The 26,053-nt window shown below is 40.2% G+C and overlaps 1 protein-coding gene across 1 annotated transcript in view; it reads right to left on the reverse strand.

Moving 5' to 3' along the window:
• Window positions 1-13,265: 13,265 nt before the first annotated feature.
• The window catches only part of LOC309565516 (mucin-5B-like), a gene marked incomplete at its 5' end in the record, with an annotated part of 64,383 nt that continues 51,595 nt past the window's right edge, over window positions 13,266-26,053 (reverse strand). The window contains 12 exons of the mRNA XM_082270485.1: window positions 13,266-13,855; window positions 15,267-15,384; window positions 15,866-15,911; window positions 18,754-18,873; window positions 18,984-19,082; window positions 19,294-19,413; window positions 19,795-19,902; window positions 20,263-20,382; window positions 20,771-20,869; window positions 21,949-22,068; window positions 22,477-22,575; window positions 25,312-25,431. Coding sequence (XP_082126611.1) covers window positions 13,618-13,855; window positions 15,267-15,384; window positions 15,866-15,911; window positions 18,754-18,873; window positions 18,984-19,082; window positions 19,294-19,413; window positions 19,795-19,902; window positions 20,263-20,382; window positions 20,771-20,869; window positions 21,949-22,068; window positions 22,477-22,575; window positions 25,312-25,431 — 1,407 coding nt within the window. The 3' untranslated portion in view covers window positions 13,266-13,617. The remainder of the gene's footprint in view (window positions 13,856-15,266; window positions 15,385-15,865; window positions 15,912-18,753; window positions 18,874-18,983; window positions 19,083-19,293; window positions 19,414-19,794; window positions 19,903-20,262; window positions 20,383-20,770; window positions 20,870-21,948; window positions 22,069-22,476; window positions 22,576-25,311; window positions 25,432-26,053) is intronic.

Here is a 26,053-nt window from a genome sequence, read left to right on the forward strand (position 1 = left end):
TAGTGAGCTGGATTTGCAGCTGCAGAATCTCCACTCAGTAGTCATGTAGAGATGTGTTGAATTACCAGATCCAACTCTCCAGACTCATCACTGTGGACCCGCCTGCTTCAGCATACAAATACACATACACTCTATAAGATGTTCCTGGAGTGATAGGATGTATATGACAGTATAGAGGTGATGTGCTGAAGGGACAGGCGTGAGCAGTAATAGCAATGATAAGCACTTGATAGTAATGTTCAGGAGAGTGGTAGATGGTAATAGGTAGAATGCAGATAGGTTAGTAATCATGTATAGTAACAGGTTGTAAGGACAGCAGATGACATATACAGGAGAGACTAACCCAGTGCAAGGATAGATGGTAGTAGACTCAAGAGCTAGCAATCTATGTAACAGTGTAGATGATAGGATTAGTAATGCATAGATAGTAACAGTCCTTAATGTGCAGAAGTAGATAGTGTAAGTTTGTTATGAAGGAATCCCCTGTGGGGTACTTATCACTAGTGAGGTTAGTAAGTAGAAGGGTCCGGTAGTAAGGGAGTGATCCGGTAGCGAGATACGGGATCAGTAGCGAGGTTCCGGTCTGTTCCAGGTAAAGAGAATAGCTGGAGGCTCCGGCAGCATAAGACAAGGCTGTTAAGCATGCGGTTTGAACAAACAACCTGTGAGAGAAAGCCGGCGATTGAAATAGCCGCTCAGAGCGGCGCTCAGTGATGATGTCATGCGGCTTAAAGGTATATGCGTTCCACCTAACTGAAAAGGTGGGACGCAATATGCAATGAAAACTGGGCAATAAGGGTACCAAAGGTACCAGAATCTTACAATATTTCTGCTACTATCACACCTATATATGTCTAGGGGTATATATACAGACATATATGTGTATATATACCCCCTATACACATGTTCAGATGTCATGTCTGACATCAAACATATCCTCAAAAAAGCACTGGCAGTGGCAGCCCCTGCAGCATGAAAAATGCTTGGCTGGTGAGAAGCCATATTCCTGTGCCGAAACAATTCAGAGAAATGATCATTTCTCTATAGCGGTCACCCTGCTATGGAGGGGTTTTGTCACCCTTCCATAGCAGTCACTGTCAGTTAACCCTACACTACACTACGGTCCCCTTACACTTAACACTTTCCCTACAGAAACTACATTTTTGAAGCTAACTAAAGTGTAAAGGAGCACCCCCTGTACACATGTTCAGATGTCATGTCTGACATCAAACATATCCTCAAAAAAGCACTGGCAGTGGCAGCCCCTGCAGCATGAAAAATGCTTGGCTGGTGAGAAGCCATATTCCTGTGCCGAAACAATTCAGAGAAATGATCATTTCTCTATAGCGGTCACCCTGCTATGGAGGGGTTTTGTCACCCTTCCATAGCAGTCACTGTCAGTTAACCCTACACTACACTACGGTCCCCTTACACTTAACACTTTCCCTACAGAAACTACATTTTTGAAGCTAACTAAAGTGTAAAGGAGCACTCTAAATACACTAGATATCCCTTTCCTCACACTAATAAATGCTAAATGACACTTTTAAAGTAAAATTAACAGAACTGCTTCCACTCTCTTCCATGTCCAGTATAACAATGCTAGGAATATGGCTGGGGCGATCTTATATACTGGGAGGCGTATTCACTAATGATTGGTCTAGGGACCCCCTAGTTACTCCAATCACATTCCTAGCATTCTCCTGCCCCTCAATTGGCTTTTGCTAATGGTTCTGGTCCAATCACGGGCTTTTAAAGCCCATTTCCTGAAGCATTGCATTTTGGTCGGTTCTGGTTGCCGAATTCCGAACTTTTTGGGCAAAAAGTTCTAAATTCGGCCGAACCTCGAACACCCAATGTTCGGGCCGAACCGATGGTGGACCCGAACCGTTCGATCATCCCTACTCCTGATATGGCTTGACAACCGATAATCCAGAGGGAGGCTGTTCTGTAAAGACGGTAGGCCCACTCTGTGTAGGAATCCCCGCTGTGCTTTTTGGACTCCCGGAACTGTCTCCTATACGCCTCAGGGGTGACTGAGTACCGGGCAAGCAAAGCCTCCTTGACTGCTGGGTAGAGGTGAATCTCCTCATCAGGTATAGCTCTAAAGGCTTCGGCAGCTCTACCTGTTAATTTCCCGGCCAGGATGGTGACCCATTCGCCCGTGGGTACTTTGTGTAAGGCACATTGTCTTTCAAAGTCAGCTAAGTAGCCATCTATTTCCCCCTCCGATTCCTGGAAACTCTTAAAGGCTGCGAATGGTACCTTTTTCCGCTCTGTTGGGGCTGGAGCATTCTCCACAGTTGGGCTCACTGGTCTCTGGATCTCCGCCATGCGCAACTGGTATTGTCGCTTCTCCCGGTTCTCAGCGATAGCAGCGTTCATCACCTGGGAAATGATGTCTGCAGCAGGATTGGGTCCATACAACCCCAACCGCATACGCACAGTCCGCATCAACTCATCCTCCAGGTTCGCAGCTACTGCTCCAGTCACACCGTCGTTTCGGTCCATTTCCATCAGCTCGGCCAGTAGTTCCTTTTTGATATGGTTATTTGTTGGTCAGCCACGGTTCTCCAACAAATCCTTCAAGGTTGACCTCTTCAAGCTTCCGTAGCGATTCTCCCTCTGCTCATTTCGTTCTTGGAACCAGTTGTAGCATCACCTCTAGGGGAAAAGAACCATCCCACCGCTGCCACCTGACTACTAACCACTACTCTGACCACTACACTGACTACTACACTGACCACTAACCACTACACTAACCTACCTAACCACTGCACTACTACACTATCCACTACACTAACCACTACACTGACCACTACCCACCTCACTAACCACTACACTGACCACTACACTGACTACGGACCACTACACTGACTACTACACTGACCACTAACCACTACACTGACCACTACACTGACTACTACACAGACCACTAACCACTACACTAACCTACCTAACCACTGCACTGCTACACTATCCACTACACTGACCACTACCCACTTCACTAACCACTACACTGATTACTAACCACTACACTGACTACTACACTGACCACTAACCACTGCACTAACCTACCTAACCACTGCACTACTATACTATCCACTACACTAAACACTGCACTGACCACTACCCACTTCACTAACCACTACACTGACCACTACACTGACGACTAACCACTACACTGACCACTACCCTGACTACTACACTGACCACTAAACACTACACTGACCACTACACTGACCACTACCCACTTCATTAACCACTACACTTAACCACTACACTGGCCACTACACTGACTACTACACTGACCACTAACCACTACACCAACCTACCTAACCACTGCATTACTATACTAACCACTACACTGACCACTAACTACTACACTAACCTACCTAACAACTGCACTAATACACTATCCACTACACTGACCACTGCCCACTTCACTAACCACTACACTGACTACTAACCACTACACTGACCACTACACTGACCACTAACCACTACACTAACCTACCTAACCACTGCACTACTACACTATCCACCACACTAACCACTACCCACTTCACTAACCGCTACACTGACCACTACACTTACCACTACACTGACTACTAACCACTACACTGACTACTACACTGACCACTAACCACTACACTGACCACTAACCACTACACTAACCTACCTAACTACTGCACTACTACACTAACCACTACACTGACCACTACCCACTTCACTACACTGACTACTAACCACTACACTGACTACTACAATGACCATTAACCACTAACCACTACACTGACCACTAACCACTACACTAACCTACCTAACCACTGCACTACTACACTAACCACTACACTGACCACTACCCACTTCACTAACCACTACACTGACCACTACACTGACTACTTACCACTACACTGACCACTAACCACTACACTGACCCCTTACACTGACTACTACACTAACCCCTAACCACCACTACACCAACCTACCAAACCACTGCACTACTACACTATCCACTACACTGACCACTACCCACTAAACTAACCACTGCACTGACTACTAACCACTGCACTGACCACTACACTGACTACTACACTGACCACTTACCACTACACTGACTACTACACTGACTACTACACTGAACACTAACCACTACACTAACCTACCTAACCACTGCACTACTACACTAACCACTACACTGACCACTAACTACTACACTAACCTACCTAACCACTGCACTACTACACTATCCACTACATTGACCACTACCCACTTCACTAACCACTACACTGACCGCTACACTGACTACTACACTGACCACTACACTGACTACTACACTGACCACTAACCTCTACAATAACCTACCTACCCACTGCACTACTACGCTATCCACTACACTAACCACTACACTGACCACTACCCACTTCACTAACCCCTACACTGACTACTAAACAGACCTCACACAACATCCCCCCTCCTTTTCCCAGTACAATATATTTCGATGGATCCTCCTTAGCGCTCCATGGCTTCCAGTCTCCATCCTCAGGCTCCTTCAGCCACCCAGCCACTCCTCGGTATCCCCCGCTGATCCAGGCACAGCCACTGTATCTGCACTCCACTGCCAATAGGCTGCTGCTGTGGAGTGCACCTCATGGGGGGAGCCAATAGTACAGCACACTTGGGCCGGTGCAAAGAGGTCGGGTGAGTGGCGCCGCAGCGCCGGCCAGAGGAGCAGCCTTGGGCCCCAAAAATACTTGCAGCCCTGGACCAGTCCACCTCTGCCAGTGCCACCCTGACTATAGTGCGCTCTAGGCCGGCGCCTACCTCCCCTATAGGTAGCGCCGGCCCTGAGCACAACTGGGGGAATCAATGGTGGAGAAGGATCTGGGTGTTCTGGTAGATCATAGGCTTAAAAATAGCATGCGATGCCAAGCTGCAGTCTGCAAAGTGAGCAAAGTCCTTTCTTTTATAAGGAGAGGTATTGATTTCAGAGGGAGAGATATCATTTTATCTCTGTACAAATCATTAGTTAGATCTGGAATATGCAGTTCAGTTTTGGGCACCAATTCTCAAAAAGGATATCAGGAACTGGAGAAAGTGCAGAGAAGGGCAACCAAACTGTTAAGAGTCATGGAGGACCTCAGCTATGAGGATAGATTAGAGGAACTACATTTTTTGTCACTTGAGAACAGGAGATTAAGGAGGATATGATCAACATGTAAAAATATATAAGGGGTCCATATAGTGAACTGGGTGTTGAGTTATTCACTTTAAGACCATCACAGAAGAAAAGGGGGCACTCTTTACATATAGAGGAAAAGAGATTTTGTCTAAAAATACAGAAAACTTTTTTTTCACAAAAAGATGTGAAATGTGGAATTGACTCTCTCCAGAGATGGTTCTGGCCAGCTCAATAGATTGCTTTAAAAAAGCCTGGATTATTTCCTAGGTGTATATAATATAACTGGGTACTAACATTTATAGGTAAAGTTGATCAGGGAAACATTTGATTGCCTCTTGGGGGATCAGGAAGGATTTTTTCCCCTGCAAACTTGATCATGCTTTGCTGGGGTTTTTCACCTTCCTCTGGATCAACTGTGGGTACAGGATTGTGTATATGGGAATGTATGATTCATTTTTTTTATTAATTGACTTATTTTTATTGGTTGAACTAGATGGGCTTGTGTCTTTTTTCAACCTGACTAACTATGTAACTATGAAAGCTGAGGGAAGGAAGCAACTCCTATATGGCAGGACTATGGCGGTCTGGATGGGAAATTTTGTACTTCCTTCGTGAGGCTTCACGCATCGAGGTTCCAAGTCCACTTCCTAGGGTGGCTCCATTCCACAGTGGACCCAAAGATAGGGATCTAGCTGCTCATTGGAGTACACAACATGCCAGACCACCCCACCTACAAAACTTCTTTCATTGGCCACACCTGCTTCCTTTCCCGAGCTGGCTGTTCTTCCTTCTTGCTCCTCTCCACACTTCATAACCCAAAGTTTTAACTTGTAGTTGTCCACTTTGTTCTCCAGTTCACCCAAACACTGTGAAAGCACATTCTCTCTCTTCAAGTAAATCAGAACAGATGCTATCTCTTAACCATAACTTCTAATGTAACATCATATCATTTGCACAAGAACTATAAAGACTGATCAAATTTAGATTTTGTCTGGATAGGACATTTTTAGTTCACCCTATAGGAAGACACGCGGTGTGGTCCTTCTCATATTGTTTGAGCATTACTAAATGTTTTTCGTATTATATTGTATGATGTTAAACATTTCTGATTTATAACCAACTTTATATAGCAGCAGCTAGAGGTTGATTTACAATCATTTTTTTTGGTAATAAGTGTTCTTTCCTCTGCTACATGAGCGCTTGGGTATTTTCGCATTTGGTTCATATTATTTTACATGTTTTATTTTTTTTTCATGGGCTGAATATGTTCCAACATGGCAGTGTATGTCATGGCTTTGGCGGGCACTTTCCCTAGGGGGGAATGCTACAGCAAACTAGAAGGCTTGTCTATTTAATGCTGTCCAGGGATTGCTCTTCCTGGTACTCCTGATAAGTTCATAATGATGAAACATGTAGGGCAGGGCTTGAAGTATTTTGCTGATGGTAAAGCCATGTACCTGATCAGCATTGGAATGGTTTTAAAGTGATATTGAGGATATTGAGGATTTTATTTAGTTATTATGTGAGTGAATTTTTTATTGTTTTTCTTAAATAAAAAAAAAAAAAAAACTATGTCAGTTCTTGTATCCTTTTCAGCACTGATCCATGCTTTGTCACCTGAGCTGAGAGGATTACTGAATTTAACAAGTGAGAGTTCTGGGAAGAATTGCATGAGATCTGGGAGAGTCTAGCTAGGTTTTTAGAGTCTGATTGATTTGACCTTTTTATTGAGAATCAATCCATAAGGTGAGTGTGTGCCCAAAAAGGGTTTGGTGGATGTGTCTGCTATTACACAATCTGATCTCATTGAAATGAACTAAGTCAGACTTGATCACGATTGATAAATTAATCACAGTTTTATTCACGGACGTTTATTTGAAGGACTGTTATACGGTGATGTTGGATTGCAATTACACACATGTCTATAGTTATAACAATTCTGAATTATGTTATTGGGTTTTTTGGTATTGGTTATTGGGTTTTTAGACAAATATGTTAAGTGATTTTTGTATACCTTACAATGCTCATCCCGAACCATTTGCCTATTACTGTTGGTCACATTTACATCTCTGTGAGATCTGGAACCAGAAGCAATGAGGATTTTCTCATTGCAAGTTTCGGTTTAATGTTTACAAGCCATTACCAGCTTGTACAAGCATCTGATCAAATATATCTTGGTTTGATCAGATGCTTTTCAGGCCAGAGGAGAGATATGGGGTCTGCTAGTCCCCAGATCTCTCCAAGAGGACCTGTCACAGCCTATTCTTTTACAAGGGATGTTGTTCATCCCTTGTGATAGTAATAACATTGATCACAAAAAGTTAAATAAAATAAATGTAAAAAAAATGTCAAGTGCCCCTGTCCCCCTCATGCTCAAGTGCAAATGCAAACACATACGTAAGCCCTGCACACAAATGTAAACAGAGTGGGGTATTGCTGCTTCAGAGTGAGAGCAATAATTTTAGCTCCAGTCCTCCTGTGTAAGGCTGGGTTCACACTTATGTGAATTTGATGCGGGTTGCATCAAGATTTTCATTTTTTCGACCAATCAAGGAATTGTCTCCTTATCTCTTTTTTCATAGAATTCTTCCAATAATGGCACTATGTTTCCTCCCTTCTTACTCTTTTTAATAATCACCTTTGATGCTTCCTTTAATTCCTGGAGGGCCAATCTTTCAACGGAATCTAGATTGTTGCTTTCTTGGCATGTCCAGTTCAGGCGAGATAGATCTTCCTGTACTAGGTTCAAAAAGACCCCCAGCCCTCTATTTTTCCTAAATGGAGGCATCATTGTTGATCTAATCTGAAAGTCTGCTTCGCTTCTCCCTGACAAATGGAATTTAACTACATTTTTTTTTTTGCTTTGGTATGTGTTCCCAAGGGCAGTGCTCAGCCCTCCATTCCCTATACAAGGCAGAGTTCAAAGTTAAGACGGACAACAGTCCACTCAATTACATCCTCACAACCACCAAGTTAGATACCTCAGAGCATTGCTGGTTGGCCTTGGCTGGATTTAGTTTTAGCCTAAAGTAATGACCAGGAGTTGGGAACAGAGATGTTGATGCCCTGTACCAAAGGCCATACAACACTGAAGCCACAGAAGAAGGGTGGACTCAATTGATGCTGTAGGGAATATAGGTCTGTGTCAGGGATTCAAGCATCAAGCTTGTGGAGCAACATGAGAGACTCTACTGCAACCTGACCTAAGTGAAAGATGGAGTCTTACCCACCCTTAGCAAGAAAGATTCAAGAAAGGATGAAGTAGAGGACCCCTCTGCTGTGTAACCCATCTGCTTTGCTGATCTTGAGAAAAAGTGGCAGCTGTTTTTTCCTGAAAAACAGAAAAGTACAGTACTAGTGGCTTTTCGTGATGAACATGGCCACCTAGAACCTAAAGGGTTTCCTGGCCTTGTAGGATAACTGAAATAGAGTTATTGATATTGATGTTTGCATTGTATACAAGGGAAGACTCTACCCTCTACAGCCATCCCAGTGGACAACCTGCAGAGCCAAGGTCCCACGGAGCTGGTGTAAATTAATTTCCTGTGCTTGGAGCCTGACATGGGTGGACAAGGGAACATCCTGGAAATGACCGAACACTTGACCTGATATGCCCAAGATTTCCTAATGAAAAGTTCACAAGCTTCTACTGTAGCCCAAATCCTAGTGGAAAAGAGTTATACCTATGATTCCAGAGGAAGCAGTTCTGATGAAGCCATTATCACTTTACACAGATCCACTGACACACAAGTGCATCAGACCACTGTATCAGAGTGTGATGCTTCCATATTTTCACTTGGCAAACTGTTTAGATCACATGGGCTAAATTATCACTGCTATTCTGATGACACTCAGATATACAGTACATCCACAATAAACAAGACTTTGGCTGCTTCTCTCCTATCTAAATGTCATCTTCTCTAAGCTGATTCAGATCAGATCTAAAAATGTTTTTCTTTAGACAAGCTTTAACGTAATTCTCCCTTTTTCCTTTATTTTATCCTGTGTATTTCTTGTGTTTTCTTTGTAATGTGCTTTGAGAAGTTACCTTAAAAGGCGCTATATAAAATAAAGTTTATTATTATTATTGTATTCAAAACACCGTGGCGGGAATTTCCACCAACCACATTTTGCGTTAGGAATATTCATAAGATACGTTTAGTTAGTTTGTAACTAGAACTAATGTTTTTTTGTGGACCAAAGACATTCATTGGAGGGAATGTATAGGCCTGGCTGGCCACCCCTTTAGGGTGCAGGTGTCGCACAGCTCAGGCATTCTGAAGCTGCATGGCCGCACAGCTGCACCCTCACAATGATAGGCTAGTGCAGCAAGGAGACATTGGTGGCCTGAATGTAAGCCACACCCACCAACACACAAGTTGAAGGGAGATAGGATGCAACAGAGGACAGTCTGCAGAGAAAGAAAGCTGCAGGAAGCCCCACAGAGGGAGTGTAGGGAGCACAAAGGAGGAGAGTTGACGAAAGGCTGAAAAGAGAGAGAGACACTGTGTAGGGAAAGAAAACCCCAAGTTATCAGAGCAATGGGGACCCACGAGGCAACCAGGGAAGGGGGTACAGGGCAGGATAAAGAGAAAATTGCAGATCTCTTAACTTTCACCCTTAGAGATGTACCAGAAGCACATGGGCCAACAGAGAGATAGCTGTATTCTTGAGGTATCTATTGACATTGCATAACTCTAATTTGATGCTAGAGATTTTGAAATGATCATCTGATACCTGTAACTATACAGTATTTTACTATTAAGTATAACAAAAGTTAAAGCATCAAAACTGAAAGAAATGTGAATTGTACATTTTGGTGTACTATTACTCAACAGATAAGCAAAAGTAAGCCTGGATCGCTTGTTCAAAACCTATTTTCTGTTTTGTTCCTGTCATCTGACTGTCCACATTTAGTAGCTTCTATCCATCTCAACAAGTATTACTTAAAGAAATATATTTACTTGGACAAGTCTTGCAGCAACCATCTTCTGTGGTCGTGATTGTACCCTGAAGGATAAAAACATAGAAGACAAATAATTATTGTGTCACTTAGAAAGTGTTGACTTTCTTGCACAGTCCCATTCAACTAATTTAGGGATATTAGACAAGTTTAGTCTGCATAGAGAAAAAAGAACAGCCCAGAAGATCTACTCTTCAGTATGTTTATTTGTGGACAATAGCAAGATACACACCATATAAAGTCTTTACCATGATCCATACAATATTATGTTCATAAACGCTGTTATTTGGAGGTGAAAATGAGCCATTACCAAAACCAATGGAAATGCATTTGAAAATTTCCATTAGAAGGGGCATAAACTATATGTTAGACAAGGGTGCCTGATTTTTTTTTTCCATGAGCAATACACTGCTTGAAGTGCTATAGTAAAGTGGTCAATTATAGGCAATGTGTTACAAAGAACTGTGTTCAGATCAACAGACAGACCCCTCTCGCAAAAGCCGTTAAGTGAAAATACCAGACTACCTGCTGGGAACTGATTTATGTTTACCTTTATTGGTAAAACTCCTGCAGCTCACTGTTTAACTCTGAAAATCATCCATTAAAAAAATGCAATGCCATGACATATCTCTGAAAATGTAACACCATGTTAATTTGTTACATTTTTAGTCAGAAACTGTGAGGCCTACCTCCTGTCTGCTCCACTGTGAGGGATCCAGTGCTATCTACCTTTTAAGCACTTTTATCCAGCCTACAGGAGAGTTCATCATGGGACATACTGCTGACCAGAGGATATTCAACTGACATCTGAGTTGTGAGAGGCGTTTGGCCACCCTTATGTGTATGGAAAGTGTTTGCTGTCACTGGAACTTTACTGCCACCAACAGAGCTCTCCCCATCTGCATCACCATTTTTCCTCCTAGCTGTCTAGTGGAGCCTATTAACAGTAGATAGGCCACACTGTTAATGTTATTCTCTTAAATTCACCTTTAGGGATATTTATTACTGTGATATTTCATCTGTGTCAGCAGGGTCGTTCCCCACTTATCTGTCTAGTACATTTTGTCAAGGCCATTCACAGGGGATAAAATAAGAAATATGTAATATACTTTGTTGTAACTTTGTGTAAGATTCTGGTACCTCTGGTACCCTTATTTTCCATTTTCTGTCAATATGCGTCCCACCTTTCTAATTAGGTGGTACGCATACACCTTTAAGACGGATGACGTCATCGCCGAGTGCCGCAGAGCGGCTATTTCAACCGCCGGCGTTCTCTCTCACATTGTTCGTTCAACCTGCCTGTGTGTCCACATGCTTACAAGCTTGTCTTGCTACCGGAACCTCCAGCTACTCTCTTTTACTTGGAACAGACCGGAACCTCGCTACTGATCCCTGTATCTCGCTACTGGATCACTCCCTCACTACTGGACCCTTCTACTACTAACCTTACTAGTGATAAGTACCCCACAGGGGAATCCTCCATAACCTTACTTACACTATCTACCTCTGCACATTAAGGACTGTTACTATCTATGCATACTAACTCTATCATCTGCACTGTTACATAGATTGCTAGCTCTTGAGTCTACTACCATCTATCCTTGCACTGGGTTAGTCTATCCTGTATTTGTCATCTGCTATCCTTACCACCTGTTACCATACTCGATTACTAACCTATCTGCATTCTACCTAATACCATCTAAATACTCTCCTGAACATTTCTATCAAGTGCTTACCATCTCTGTCACTGTTCACACCTGTCCCTTCAGCACATCATCTTCATACTATCATATACATCCTATCACTCCAGGAACATCTTATTGAGTGTGTATATCTGTATGCTGAAGCTGACAGGCCCACAGTGATGAGTCTGGAGAGTTGGATCTGGTTATTCAACACATCTCTACATGACTACTGAGTGGAGATTCTGCAGCTGCAAATCCAGCCTACTACAAAAACGCAGGAGCGTTACACTTTGTTTCTGTGGTTGGTGAGGAGATGTAGATTACCTTATTATTATTCAAAATGTTTAATCATTACATCCACCTACAGGACTTACTACTGCCTAAATAAAGCCTATTTTTACTACTGGTGTGTTTATGAGCTGTCTGGGCTATTTAAATTGCAGGTCGCCACTGGGAATGGCAGAACCAGGACCAAGAACCAGAAGTTTCTTAGGGAACCATTGCTGCACTATAATAAATTATTGTTTAGTTATACTTAGCAATGGCTTTTTAATTGTAATTTTAACTCTTTGTTACAGTTGATGTGTGAATTTTAAAAGTGTTTTTAGTAGGCTGAAATCTTTGTAAAGGGTATTTATTTATAAACTTATAGTTTATACCTTATTGTATTTTTGTATTTTGGTATACAATAAACAAATTAGGTTTAAGCTTTAGTTATCCTTGGTATTGTGGATAATGCATTAGATTGTGTGCTTTGCTCATTTAATTTTGTAAATATGAAAATGTTTTTAGAAGTTTCATAGTAAAAATGTTGTATACAGTTATAATTACTAAAATGTATTACTGTTATTTTTTGGTAGAAAAAGAATTTGGAGGTATAAAGGATATAAAGAAACTCAACAAGATTATAACATGCTTAAAATATTGTTTTATTTAAATCAAACTCTTTACTCCGGAGATGAAAACATTCTCTAGATCCAATGACCCACAAGAAAGACTATAGACACCTATCACAATTTTCCACTCAAACACATAAATACAGCAAAGTTCCCATCCTTAGAAAATAAAAATTTAAGAATGAACATTTTAACAATACAAAAAAGTACAATCTTATGCTCACCTATTAGTGAAATCCAGTTTAGCTATATAGATTTATCTAAATGTATTTACTTTGTAAACAGAATCACATTTTCTAAAAGTGATAGTATAGTTGCCTTCATCTAATGAAATACAAAAATGGACCTGAGGTTGTATTACCTATCTGTTTATCAGGGCTTTAGCAATTAAACTACACAACATATATAAAATGCTTTGTATGTTAAATCTACCAATCTAAATATTTTCTACATTTGCTTTAAATTATTAAAATAATAATAATAAAAATAAAATCTCTTTATAGAAGAGTTGTTCAACAACTTTTTATAATGGGAAAGTAGACATTAAAATAATAATATAACACAGACTCTGTATACAAGGATGAAAGGATATTTGCTGTGTTGTAGTTTATGATAGGAAGTGATGCCAGGAAGCACAATTTATATTAAAGTATAGCTTGTTTAAAGGAAAACCCAGCAATAGTAAGAAGTCCCATGCCATATCTAAAATGGAAGGGCAGTTGGAGACTTCGTTGAAGAGATGTTGGCAGTGAGGAAGCAAAGCAGGGCCCAGTGGTAGAGGGTAATCTCCAGAGTATGTAGATGTTGGTTAATATTTAGTTATAGTTCATATTTCAAAAGTTCTCTTTCATCGGTATATGTGACGTGTATCTGTACTCAGGTCATTGTTCAGTTGATTTTTTGCTGCTGTTGTTCCTGATCGACTTGTTGCTGTTCTTGCTGTGATATGGAGGTTTGAATGTCCTTATCACATTCTGTGGTCGCACAACCACACTCTTCAGCATAAAGGTATGTGTAGACAGTACTTGTTCCATCCAGACATTTCAGATTCACTTTCTTCTTGCTTGTTTTTACTTCTTGACAACAGCTGCACTTGTGCTCCATTTTGTTAGAGTCAGCAGAGTACCTGAAAAGATTAAATTGTGAGACTATGAGTGCAAAAACTGATCTTTCCAATGGCCAGCCATGTTCAGAATAATACATTACAAAGAGACCATGTCATATCTTGTCATATTATGGGTAGAAAAATAAACAATTACTAGTACCCTAAGCTAAAATCAATGGACATGTAACATTACCCCATAGAGGAAATGCTGTTTTCTTATCCTTTGGCAACAGCAGCGTAAGTTAAACCAAATTAGTTTGTACCATATATCATTTTGTGAAGTACTATTCTGTCTAAACCAAGTTCAGTCATGATGTTTAACCGTTTGTGCTGTATATAAAGTAATTAAACATGACAGTGAAGATGAATGTTTGAAGTCAATGGCTAAAGGAAGGCAACAGAGCATGCATTGACTCAACTCTTCGATTTTATCATTTATAGTATATCTAAAGCCAAGAGCAAAAATATATTTTGTGTCTTTCAGTCCTTAGAAGTTGTAAATGCATTAGTACAGTGTTGTCACCCTAGGACAGTAATTGATAGAATTTATATATATACATTAACTGTAACAGCCAGAGAAATCAGGTTTTACTCTGAATGGAAGCATGAATACTATACATGAAACAGTAGCAGCACAGCCAATTGTTCTGGTTTACCCCTCTAGGGTAAACATTTTAAGGGGTAGCTTACAAGTTCCTGACCGCCCGCCGCACATTTACTGCGGCAGGCTGGCTTTCCTGCGCGAACCGACATAGCTCTACGTCGGTTGCGCGCATGATGCTGGGAGGCGAGTGCGTGCCACCGGCAGCGCTCCCGCTCCCACTAGGAAATGAGGATGCTGATCCACAGGATACCCATGATCGCTCCAGACTGAGAGAGAAGGAGGGTCAACTGTTGTAAACACAGCAGACCGTTCTTCTCTCTGAAATGATCACAGTGCGCCTGTGATCCTTCTATATAGGAGTTAGTCTCTGTGGTAATTTCACAAGCCCATAAGCGATAACTTTTGCGCAAACCAATCAAAATACGCTTATTACGATTTTTTTATACGAATTGGCCTAAAAGGATGAAAAATTTTATTTTTTATTTTTTTAATTTTTCTATTTTTGGGAATGTGAAAAATATATATATTTTTTTTTTCAGAATTGTCACTCTTTTTTTGTTTATAGCCCAAAATATAAAAATCCCACAGGTGATAAAATACCACCAAAAGAAAGCTCTATTTGTGGGAAAAAAGGACATCAATTTTATTTGGTACAGTGTCGCACAACCGTGCAATTTTCTGTTAAAATAACGCAGTACCGAATCTCCAAAAATGGCCTGGTCATTAAGGGGGCAAATCCTTCCGGTCCAGAAGTGGTTAAAATCGATTTCCAGCACAGATCTTATAAATGACTAATTGCAAATTAGTATCAAAAGAAAAGTATCTTACATGGATGATGTCATACAGCCTCCACCACAGTATGAAAGCTCCACAACTTGATCTGATTCACAAGTTCCAGACTTGATATGTCGAGATTGTTTTTGAACCTGGCATCCTTTTAGGGCACCTGCAAAGAAAATGATGAAGAATGTTACTTATAGTGAAATTATTGCAGCAGTCCTTTAAATTAATCTTAGGATAAATATCAACTTTAAAACAGAGAGTCATCTTTTGATGGGAGGTAAATAGTGGCTTACAATATATGGCATATGTCAAATCAATTGTCTTTCCTAAACACTACTTGACCAAATTCTTGAGGTATCTATTGACATTGCATAACTCTAATTTGATGCTAGAGATTTTGAAATGATCATCTGATACCTGTAACTATACAGTATTTTACTATTAAGTATAACAAAAGTTAAAGCATCAAAACTGAAAGAAATGTGAATTGTACATTTTGGTGTACTATTACTCAACAGATAAGCAAAAGTAAGCCTGGATCGCTTGTTCAAAACCTATTTTCTGTTTTGTTCCTGTCATCTGACTGTCCACATTTAGTAGCTTCTATCCATCTCAACAAGTATTACTTAAAGAAATATATTTACTTGGACAAGTCTTGCAGCAACCATCTTCTGTGGTCGTGATTGTACCCTGAAGGATAAAAACATAGAAGACAAATAATTATTGTGTCACTTAGAAAGTGTTGACTTTCTTGCACAGTCCCATTCAACTAATTTAGGGATATCAGACAAGTTTAGTCTGCATAGAGAAAAAAGAACAGCCCAGAAGATCTACTCTTCAGTATGTTTATTTGTGGACAATAGCAAGATACACACCATATAAAGTCTTTACCATGATCCATACAATATTATGTTCATAAACGCTGTTATTTGGAGGTGAAAATGAGCCATTACCAAAACCAATGGAAATGCATTTGAAAATTTCCATTAGAAGTGGCATAAACTATATGTTAGACAAGGGTGCCTGATTTTTTTTTCCATGAGCAATACACTGCTTGAAGTGCTATAGTAAAGTGGTCAATTATAGGCAATGTGTTACAAAGAACTGTGTTCAGATCAACAGACAGACCCCTCTCGCAAAAGCCGTTAAGTGAAAATACCAGACTACCTGCTGGGAACTGATTTATGTTTACCTTTATTGGTAAAACTCCTGCAGCTCACTGTTTAACTCTGAAAATCATCCATTAAAAAAATGCAATGCCATGACATATCTCTGAAAATGTAACACCATGTTAATTTGTTACATTTTCCTATGTGCGATTCATTTCCAAGAATTGGCTCTAGCCAAACTGTCCAGCCAAAGAATACAGGCATTGGTCTGGGGATGGGATTAACAAAACACATACTGGCAATGCATACTCAGTAACATTGCACGGTCTGCAAATGTAATGTTACTGTGGATGAGGACAGTGGTGTGTCAGCAACTGCACTTTTCTATCACACAGGGCCTTCTACATACAGTGGTCAGAGATATTCCTTGCTTCCCTGCCTTGATTGTCACTAGAGAAAACTGAAAAGTGAGTTCAAATGTAGAGGTTTTTAAATTAATAGGTAATCCACGTAAATCACAACATAATTTGACATCAGGAATAGTTTTACAATTCGACTGGTTACAGATCAGCTCTAAAAAGTGCTAATGTGCAAAAGTCGAGACAATTTTTTTTTTACTAAAATTCTGTAATAATTTGAGGTGTGTAGCAAAGCTCTGGCTATATTGCTTTTGCCATCATGGGACACTCTTTACTGAAAATTACAATGAGTTTTGTTTCCTTCAGTGGCCAGCACAGGGATTATTGCTCATTTCCTGACTGCAGAGAGAGAGATAGACCACTACTTAAAGCAGGAGATCATGGGACATGTAGCTAAGGTCCCAATGGATCTAATGCTTCTGCAAACTACAAGTACCAGCTGGCTGGAGAGAGAAAGAATTCTGAGTGAGCAGATAAATAGAACAGTCCAGGGAGAGGCTCTCTCCCTTCAGATACAGGTCCCGAAGCTACAGGAGTGAGAGGCTAATCTCCCCTGGTTGGTGTGAGAAGGTGCCATGGCATGGACGGTGTGGAGGGCCCTTCCATGAGGGAGCCTTATCCCTGGAGGGGGATCCTCAGCTACTGGTCTCTCATCAGCAGAGTGGCTATTCAGGGCCACTTTCTCCTATGCCCATGCAGACGTTGCTAAGCCCCTGGGTCATCAGGTTGCCAGTTGGGCATTCTTCATCTGACTGCAGGTCCTTCAAGAGCCTGTTCTGGGACATCCTTTCACTACAGCCTTGGTATCTCCAGGATTGGTGAGTGGGCAGAAGCCCACCCTTAATTTTGCTTTCAGAGACACTGATTGCAGACACCTTTACCCCACCCTTTACTTCATCAAAATGCTTTTCACTGGAAAGCACCTTGCTCATTCTATCCATTTTTGCTGGTCGTCATTGCACAGCGACATCTTTGGGCCCCTTCATAGCTATCTGAAGATTTCAGACACCCTTACTTCCAGGACTTCTTCACACAAAATAATCAGCTTTCAAAACCTGTTTATTTTAAAGGGGAACTCTCACTCAGGTTTTACATATTGTGTTTTGTTATTTATTTTCGCCTGAGGCATCAGGGTATAGAGGGGCTGAATAAAAAAAAAACTTCTTTTCCCCCTCTTATACCTGAGTTCAAGGGTCCCCTTTAAATATTTGTTGGCCTTTATTGTCAGTCTCACTGCTATTGCCATTTCTTTGGATATCTCTATAATTTTGTTTTATGCTAACATTGCAATCAGGGAAATATCCACATTTCACATTAGTCTTTCCCTTTTTAACTCAAAAGTATTCAGTAAAACAATTTCTGTTATTTCTTTGGTGACTTTTGCATTTGCATTTTCTCTGTAAAATTATGTCAGAACCCAGGGTGTCAGGGGTGGGGGGGGGGGCTTGCAAGGTCAGGGAAACCTCTGGGGACAGTCCTCTTCTAGTGAGGTGGTGCTACAGGTATATTCATTTAGACCAGGGGTCTCCAAACTTTTTAAACAGAGGGCCTGTTTTTCATCCTTCAGACTTCAGGGGGGTCTGACTGTGGCCAGCAGGAGTGGAACTTTTCCTGGCATCAGTGAGAGTAAACATCACATTTGGTAATAGGTGGAGGAACAGTGTCCCATCGTTGGTATCATTGGGAGGAATAGTACCCCATTGTTGGTGTCAATGGGAGAAATGATGCCCCATTGTTGGTGTCAATGAGAGAAATACTTTCCTGCTGTTGATGTCAGTTGGTAGAATAGTATTTCATATCAGTGGGAGGAATAGTGCCCCAAAGGCCAGATAAAGGCAAGCAAAGGTCCACATCCGGCCCCCCGGCCACAGTTTGGAGACTACTGGTTTACACTAAAAAAATGGTAATGTCTTCCTTAAGAAATATTGGTTTTACTGGTATATTATTTTAGTCACATTATTGTGGTAAATTGTTTAAAATAGTACATATTACATGAATACTAACCTCCAAACAGTCTTTAGGATTGAAAGCTGGGCATGTTGTGGTCTTTTCTTTCATGTCAAGGGAGCTGGTACATTCATATTTGATACATTTGTCTTCTGGTGACACGTACACCTCTCCAGGCTAAAAAATACAAATAACTACTGAAACATGTTCACAGACAACAATAAGGTATTTCCCTAAGATACATATGTCTAATATATATTTATATATATATATTGCAACAGGTTTACCTTCAGGATTTGTGTAGATTTGTCCGGCAGTGTCATAACACATCCAACCTTTACACAACTTCCACAGCACTTTTCTGGTGTTGTCTCATATTTGTAGCCCTGCAACAGTAAAAATGACACAGTTCAGCCTTTTTTACCTCAGATATATTGACATAGATTTATTTAAAGATTTTTAATTGTGGGTACACCGTTTCATATGCTTACATCCTTTGTAAATGTAATTACTGGAAGGGTTTTTGACACATGAAAGAATTAAAATTTAGGCTATAAATTAAACTAGAAATTGATTTTAGCAGGAAAAAACCCCTACCAATGGACAGTCTTCAATTGGACAAGCTCTTCTGATTTCTGTTGGGTTGAACTGATCGTCGATAATTTCACAGTCATATTTGACACATGGTTGATCAGGTGGGCTCCATGTTTCACCAGGCTAGAAAAGAACATTGTGTATGTAACTAAAAAATAGAAATCTCAGACGCAAAAGAACAAAATGTGAAAGGTAATTTTTCAGCATTGTAGTGCTATCAGATTTGCCCTGAGTATAAAGAGTCCCAATTTAATTCCTTCCCACATTTCATCCCACTGCAGGCCTACATGGACCAGTTTAGTGCATTTGTGAATGCTGCAGATGTCAAATAATTTAAAATATGTTTTGTAAATCTGCGTTTTCAGAACTTGAGGTCAGACTCTGATTCTGAAGAATAGAAATAAGACATATAGCACCAGAATTGTCATTCTTACTTACTGTAGGTGCAAGGGATGCAATGCTTATTATAATAATACTCATTAGCAATAAATAATTGGGCTGTACCTGCAAAATCTTTGTAGTGTTGTCCTTTAGTTTCATAACACAAGACACCTGTACACATTTACCACAGCATTCTTGTTCAGCAGTCTCATATTTGTAGCCCTGAGAAAAAGGAAATGTTAATTATTATGAGCAATATACTAATTGAAAGAAAATGCCACATTACATAGCTGGACTAGCTGTTTTTCAAAAAAAAAAAAAAAAAACAAATGCATTTCTTTACTTTTTGCAGCCAGCAGTTTCTGCGCAGCAAATTGCCTCAAAAATATTTTTGAAATATTTTTTTTTTAATATTCACAGTTTGATTGCTTTCCTTGTTTTCCTTGCCCCTAATGCCCTTCCAAACGTATCTATGAACTATTGTAGTATAGCAGAGATAGACAATTGAATTACTCAGTAGAAGGGTTGTACCCCCTATAGTGAAATTTGTAATTAAGACTAGAATTTATTTTAATAGGTTTATAAACCTACCAGTGGACAGTCTTTAATTGGACAAGTTCTTCTGATCTCTGTTGGGTTGAACTGATCGTCGATAATTTCACAGTCATATTTGACACATGGTTGATCAGGTGGGCTCCATGTTTCACCAGGCTAGAAAAGAACATTGTGTATGTAACTAAAAAATAGAAATCTCAGACACAAAAAAAAAAAAGTGAAATGTAATTTTTCAGCATTGTAGTGCTATCTGATTGGCCTATTTGTCCTAAGTATAAAGAGTCCCAATTTAATGCCTTCCCACATTTTATCCCACTGCAGGCCTCCATGGACCAGTTTAGTGCTTTTGTGAATGCTGCAGATGTCAAATAATTTAAAATATGTTTTGTAAATCTGCGTTTTCAGAACTTGAGGTCAGACTCTGATTCTGAAGAATAGAAATAAGACATATAGCACCAGAATTGTCATTCTTACTTACTCTAGGTGCAAGGGATCCAATGCCTTTTATATTAATACTCATCAGCAATAACAAATTGTGCTGTACCTGCAAAATCTTTGTAGTGTTGTCCTTTAGTTTCATAACACAAGACACCTGTACACATTTACCACAGCATTCTCGTTCAACAGTCTCATATTTGTAGCCCTGAGAAAAAGGAAACGTTAATTATTATGAGCAATACACTACTTGAAAGAAAATGCCACATTACATAGCTGGACTAACTGTTTTTGTGAAAAATCAACTGCATTTCTTTACTTTTTGCAGCCAGCAGTTTCTGCACAGCAAATTACCTCAAAATATTATTGAAACATATATATATTTTTTAATATTCCCAGTTTGATATTGCTTTCCCTGTTTTCCTTGCCCCTAATGCCCTTCCAAACTATTGTAGTATAGCAGAGATAGACAATTGAATTACTCAGTAGAAGGGTTGTACCCCCTATAGCAGGGGTGGGGAACCTACGGCCCGCGGGCCGTATGCAGCCCCCGAAGCCATCTTATCCGGCCCTGCCATTGGGCTGCCTCCTGAGGGGAAGGGGAGGGGGAGCGCCTCCTGATTACACACAGGGCGGGTTCCTCTGCTTACCCGACGCGGCCGCTGTCATACAAAGTCACGCCTCCTACCTATGCTAGACAGCACAGTGGTGACGTCTATCATAGGAGTCGGTCCAGGAGGCGTGACTTCAGATGAGAGCGCCTGTGCCGGGTAAGTAGAAGAACCCTGCTCTGTGTGTAATCAGGAGGCGCTCTAATCCCCATGCGCTCTGCATTGATGGGGGGGCACTAATCATTCTGCATTGATGGGGGGCACTAATCATTCTGCATTGATGGGGGCACTAATTACTCCGCATTGATGGGGGCACTAATCACTCTGCATTGATGGAGATCGCTAATCACTCTGCATTGATGGGGAGCACTAATAACTCTGCATTAATGGGGGAAAACCTGGAAAAGCAGTTGCCAATAACAACATCATCAATACCAGCTAACATCACACACCTCACCAAAGAGAAGCAGTTGCAGCCATCACATTAGGGGTGAGTTAATTAAATGTTTGACCTAAATATAACAGGCACATTTTTAAGTTGATAATTTTGTACGGCCGCCGAATGATTTTATAAATACCCAAATGGTCCTCGGCAGAAAAAAGTTTCCCCACCCCTGCCCTATAGTGACATTTTTAATTTAGATTAGAATTTATTTTAATAGGTATATAAACCTACCAGTGGACAGTCTTCAATTGAACAGGTTCTTCTGATTTCTGTTGGGTTGAACTGGCCGTCAATAATTTCACACTCATATTTCACACATGGTTGATCTGGTGGGGTCCATGTTTCACCAGGCTGTTTTAAAACAAAAAGCAGAATATTTTTTATATAAACAAAATACATTTAGAAACCTTAGATATAAAAATACTAGATTTTGAGTCTAATTCGCAGGCACATTTGGAATTGAGGATAAAATGTCCCAATTTACTTCCTTTCCACATTTTATCATATAACAAGCCTCCACACTGGATGTCATTTTGGAATTTTGTGAGTGCTACACATGTCATATAATCCAAAATGATTTTGCTTTATGTTTTCATATGTTTGCACAGATAATGAGGTTTATGAGGGCTGCTTCATGGATGATGGAATCCCAGAAATTACATAAGACATATAGTACCAGAATTGTCATCCCTGCTTTGGTGTCATAGGTGCAATGCTTATTATGATATGACTAATCTGCAATGATTCATTAAGATGTACCTGCAAAATCTTTGTAGTATTATCCTTCAGTTTCATTACGCAAGCCACATGTATACATTCGCCACAGCATTCTCCTTCAGCTTTCTCAAACTTGGTTCCCTGAAAGAAAAGAAACAATAATCAGTATTTAAATCAGTACAAATATATTTAAAACCTTATTATTTCTGGAGTGTTGCTTTGCTAAATAAAAACCCCAAAAATCTTTGTATTACTTGCAGCAATTGCAATCCCTCTGCTGGAATATTTTGATAATTTTCCCCTCTTCCAGGTAGTATGGAAGATTGCTCACCCCTTGCCATTTCCCACACATACCTATTGGCTAGTGAAGCAGTCTCTCGTACTGATAGGCCAATAATAATTTGTGATAGGTGGAAGGTAGTGGAATTGTCTAAGCTTTGCCTTTTTAAAATGCCCTGACATTTACCCATAGCAGCAGCAGGGAAATCTCATCTAGGCATGCTCGAGCATATATGGATGTATGAATTCTATAACTGTTTATAGCTTTTTTTTTGGATGGATTCACTTTAAAGAGCTGTTTTAACCACTTCCAGACCACCCACCGCATATACTGTATACTGCAGCAGGGTGGCCCGGCTGCGCAAAATCACATACATGTACGTGATTTTGTGCACGCTAAGCTGAAACACAGATCTCTCTTTTCCTTTAGTACATCCACTGCCCACACAGTTAGAAAGCACTCCCTAGGAGCACAATTAACCCCTGGTGTTAACCCCTTCCCTGTCAGTGTCATTTATACAGTACAGTACATGTTTTTTTAGCACTGATCACTGTATTGGTGTCACTGCCCCCAAAAGGTGTCACTTAGTGTCAGATTTGTCCGTCACTATTTTTGCAGTCCCGCTAAAAATCTCTGATTGTTGCCATTACTAGTAAAAACAATAAAAAAATAAAGTCCATAAATCTACCCCATAGTTTGTAGACGCTATAACTTATGCTGAGACCAATCAATATATACTTATTAGGATTTATTTTACCAAAAATATGTAGCAGAATACATATTGGCCTAAACTGATGAAAAATTTAGATTTTTACATTTTTTTATTGGGAATGTTTTAGCAGAAAGTAAAAAATATTGTTTTTTTCCAAAATTGTTGTTCTTTTTGTTTATAGCGCAAAAAATTTAAAAACCGCAGAGGTGATCAAATACTACAAAAGGAAAGCTCTATTTGTGGGGGGAAAAAAAGACATCAATTTTATTTGGGTACAGCGTTGCACGACTGCGCAATTGTCAGTTAAAGTAACACAGTGCCGTATTGCAAAAAATGGCCTGGTCATTAAGAGGGTAAAACCTTCCAGAGCTGAAGTGATTAAACAAAAAATAAAATGAATCAGTAAGCTACTAATGCTACAGTAAACATTGCATTAACTCAGAAAGCACACACATATGTATAGAGAATCAGTAGGGCTAAACAATGATTATCATACTCAGAAGCAAGTCAAATGCAGGGGCTTCTGAATTTTTTGATTTGCCGCTGAGTTGCTCATAGGGTCTTCCAGCAATTTATGGGGTTCTTCAAGCTGTTTTAGTTTCTATATTTCTTTATTAGTTATTCATATTTAGGAAAAACAAGGTGTACAATGTATACAGCAGGTCAGATGTTTCAACTGGAGCATATAAAACCAATGGTAGATAAATACAGGTCAATGATAGGCGTAATCAACATGAACAGAACTTAAACCATACATAAAGGAACTATAAATGCCAGGATTGTTGCTTCAAGCTGTTTTAAAGCAGAACTTCACCCAAAAGGGGAAGTTCCGCTTTAAGGACTCGTTCCCTGCTCCTCTTGCATAATTGGCACTTTTGAGGATCTGTTCTTCTTTCTCCCTTCCCCCTGCAGTCTTCTGGGACACTGACAGGTCCCAGAAGACTACATCCATCAATACAGGTTGCGCCGCTTGACTCTCACATGCGCAGTGGGTGCCTGTCTGTGAAGCCGCAAGCTGTCACAGCCGGGTGCCCATAGTAAAGATGCCGGCACCACCAAGGGAGGACAGAGGAAGAAGACGGCTGCGGTGAGCTTACCGCTGGACCGTGAGACAGGGGAGTGTCTGTTTTTTAAAGGTCAACAGCTACACTTTTTGTAGCTGCTGACTTTTATTTTTTTATAGGTGCCTGGAGTTCCTCTTTAAGTTGCTTTTGCGTTCAATTTGATTTGTGTGTTAAACAAAAACATCTGAGATACATTTAAAAGACCCCTTTTCTAGTATTAATAAGTACATTTAAATTTCCAGTGTGGGCTGATGGTTGTAAAAACACTTATCTTAATATTTTACATATTTTACATTGACATTCTGGCCAAACATATTTTTCCATGCTTTGTTTAAACCCTGTTATTGCTCTCCCTGTTTTGTTTATTCCCTAATTTTCTCCCCTAGTTACAAACCTAATAATTAACTTAGGTAGCAAGGTAAAGCAACAAGCAGCTTTGAGTGTCTTTGGGTGGCTGTTGCATTCATATGCAACTCAAAGTCAAAATCCTTTATAGATAAGCAGAAACTTCCACTTTTTTATTTCCTGCATTGCTAATTATCTTCCAACTTCCAGTGCAGGTTACAGCCTGAGCGATGGCTATGAGAAACTGCTTAGTAGTGGAATGTATTTCACATCAGGTTTTCTGTATGAGAGAGTCAGCATTGATGTTGTCTTAGCAGCATCAGCAGGTGTGTTTCATGAATACCAGATTCCAAATGAAAACATCATGGATTAGTGTAGTACAGAAATGTTAGGATGAAAAATCGCCCAATAAGAGGGCCATTTTCCTTGTATACATCTCAATGTTTATTTACCTTTCATAGAAAAATAAAACTTACCAGTGGACACTCTTCACTTGGACAAGGTGTTGGGATTTCCGTAGGAATGTACTGGCCCTCAGTAATTTCACACTTATATTTGATACATGGTTCATTGGATGGGCTCCATGTTTCACCAGGCTAGAAGGTTTAAAAAAAGAACAATATTTATATGAATAAAATGTAGGAACCTCAGTAGAGTTGTAGAGTTATTAGCTTTACAATCAGTGTGGTTAATTTGGTCCTGAAGACGGAGAGTCTTAATTCAGTTGTCCACCATATTTCATCCCACTAAAAGCCTTCCTCTTGGATGCTGTTTAAGGCTTTTATGAATTCCGTGATTGATATATTCTTTAACACATATTGGGTGATGGATTGTGGCTAGTGAAGCACATTTTATGCTATCTTACTCAAAAGGGGGAAACTGAGACCTTCAGATTAGGGGGCAAACATAATCAAGTATTCCTTTCATTACAGGGGCAGATTTGTATGGGCTAAAGAAAGTGAAGCATGTAAAATGTGCCATGTGCCATCTTCCAGCATCAGCTTTCTTTGTGTCACTTTGCATTTATTACCACGATATCACAGAACTGCAAAGGAAGGTGGTGGTTGAAGGCTTATTTTTCGTAGACACTGTGATCATGGGTCTTAATGGGGAGCAGGTTGTCATGTCCAGCATGTGTCACTGACTTTGATTTCCACTCTGACCGATGCCTGAATGGTGATGTATCTTCACAAAGGCCACCAGTCTAACATATTTTGT

This window comes from Pelophylax lessonae (assembly GCF_965119305.1).
Source record: "Pelophylax lessonae genome assembly, chromosome: 10".
Lineage (NCBI taxonomy): Eukaryota > Metazoa > Chordata > Amphibia > Anura > Ranidae > Pelophylax > Pelophylax lessonae.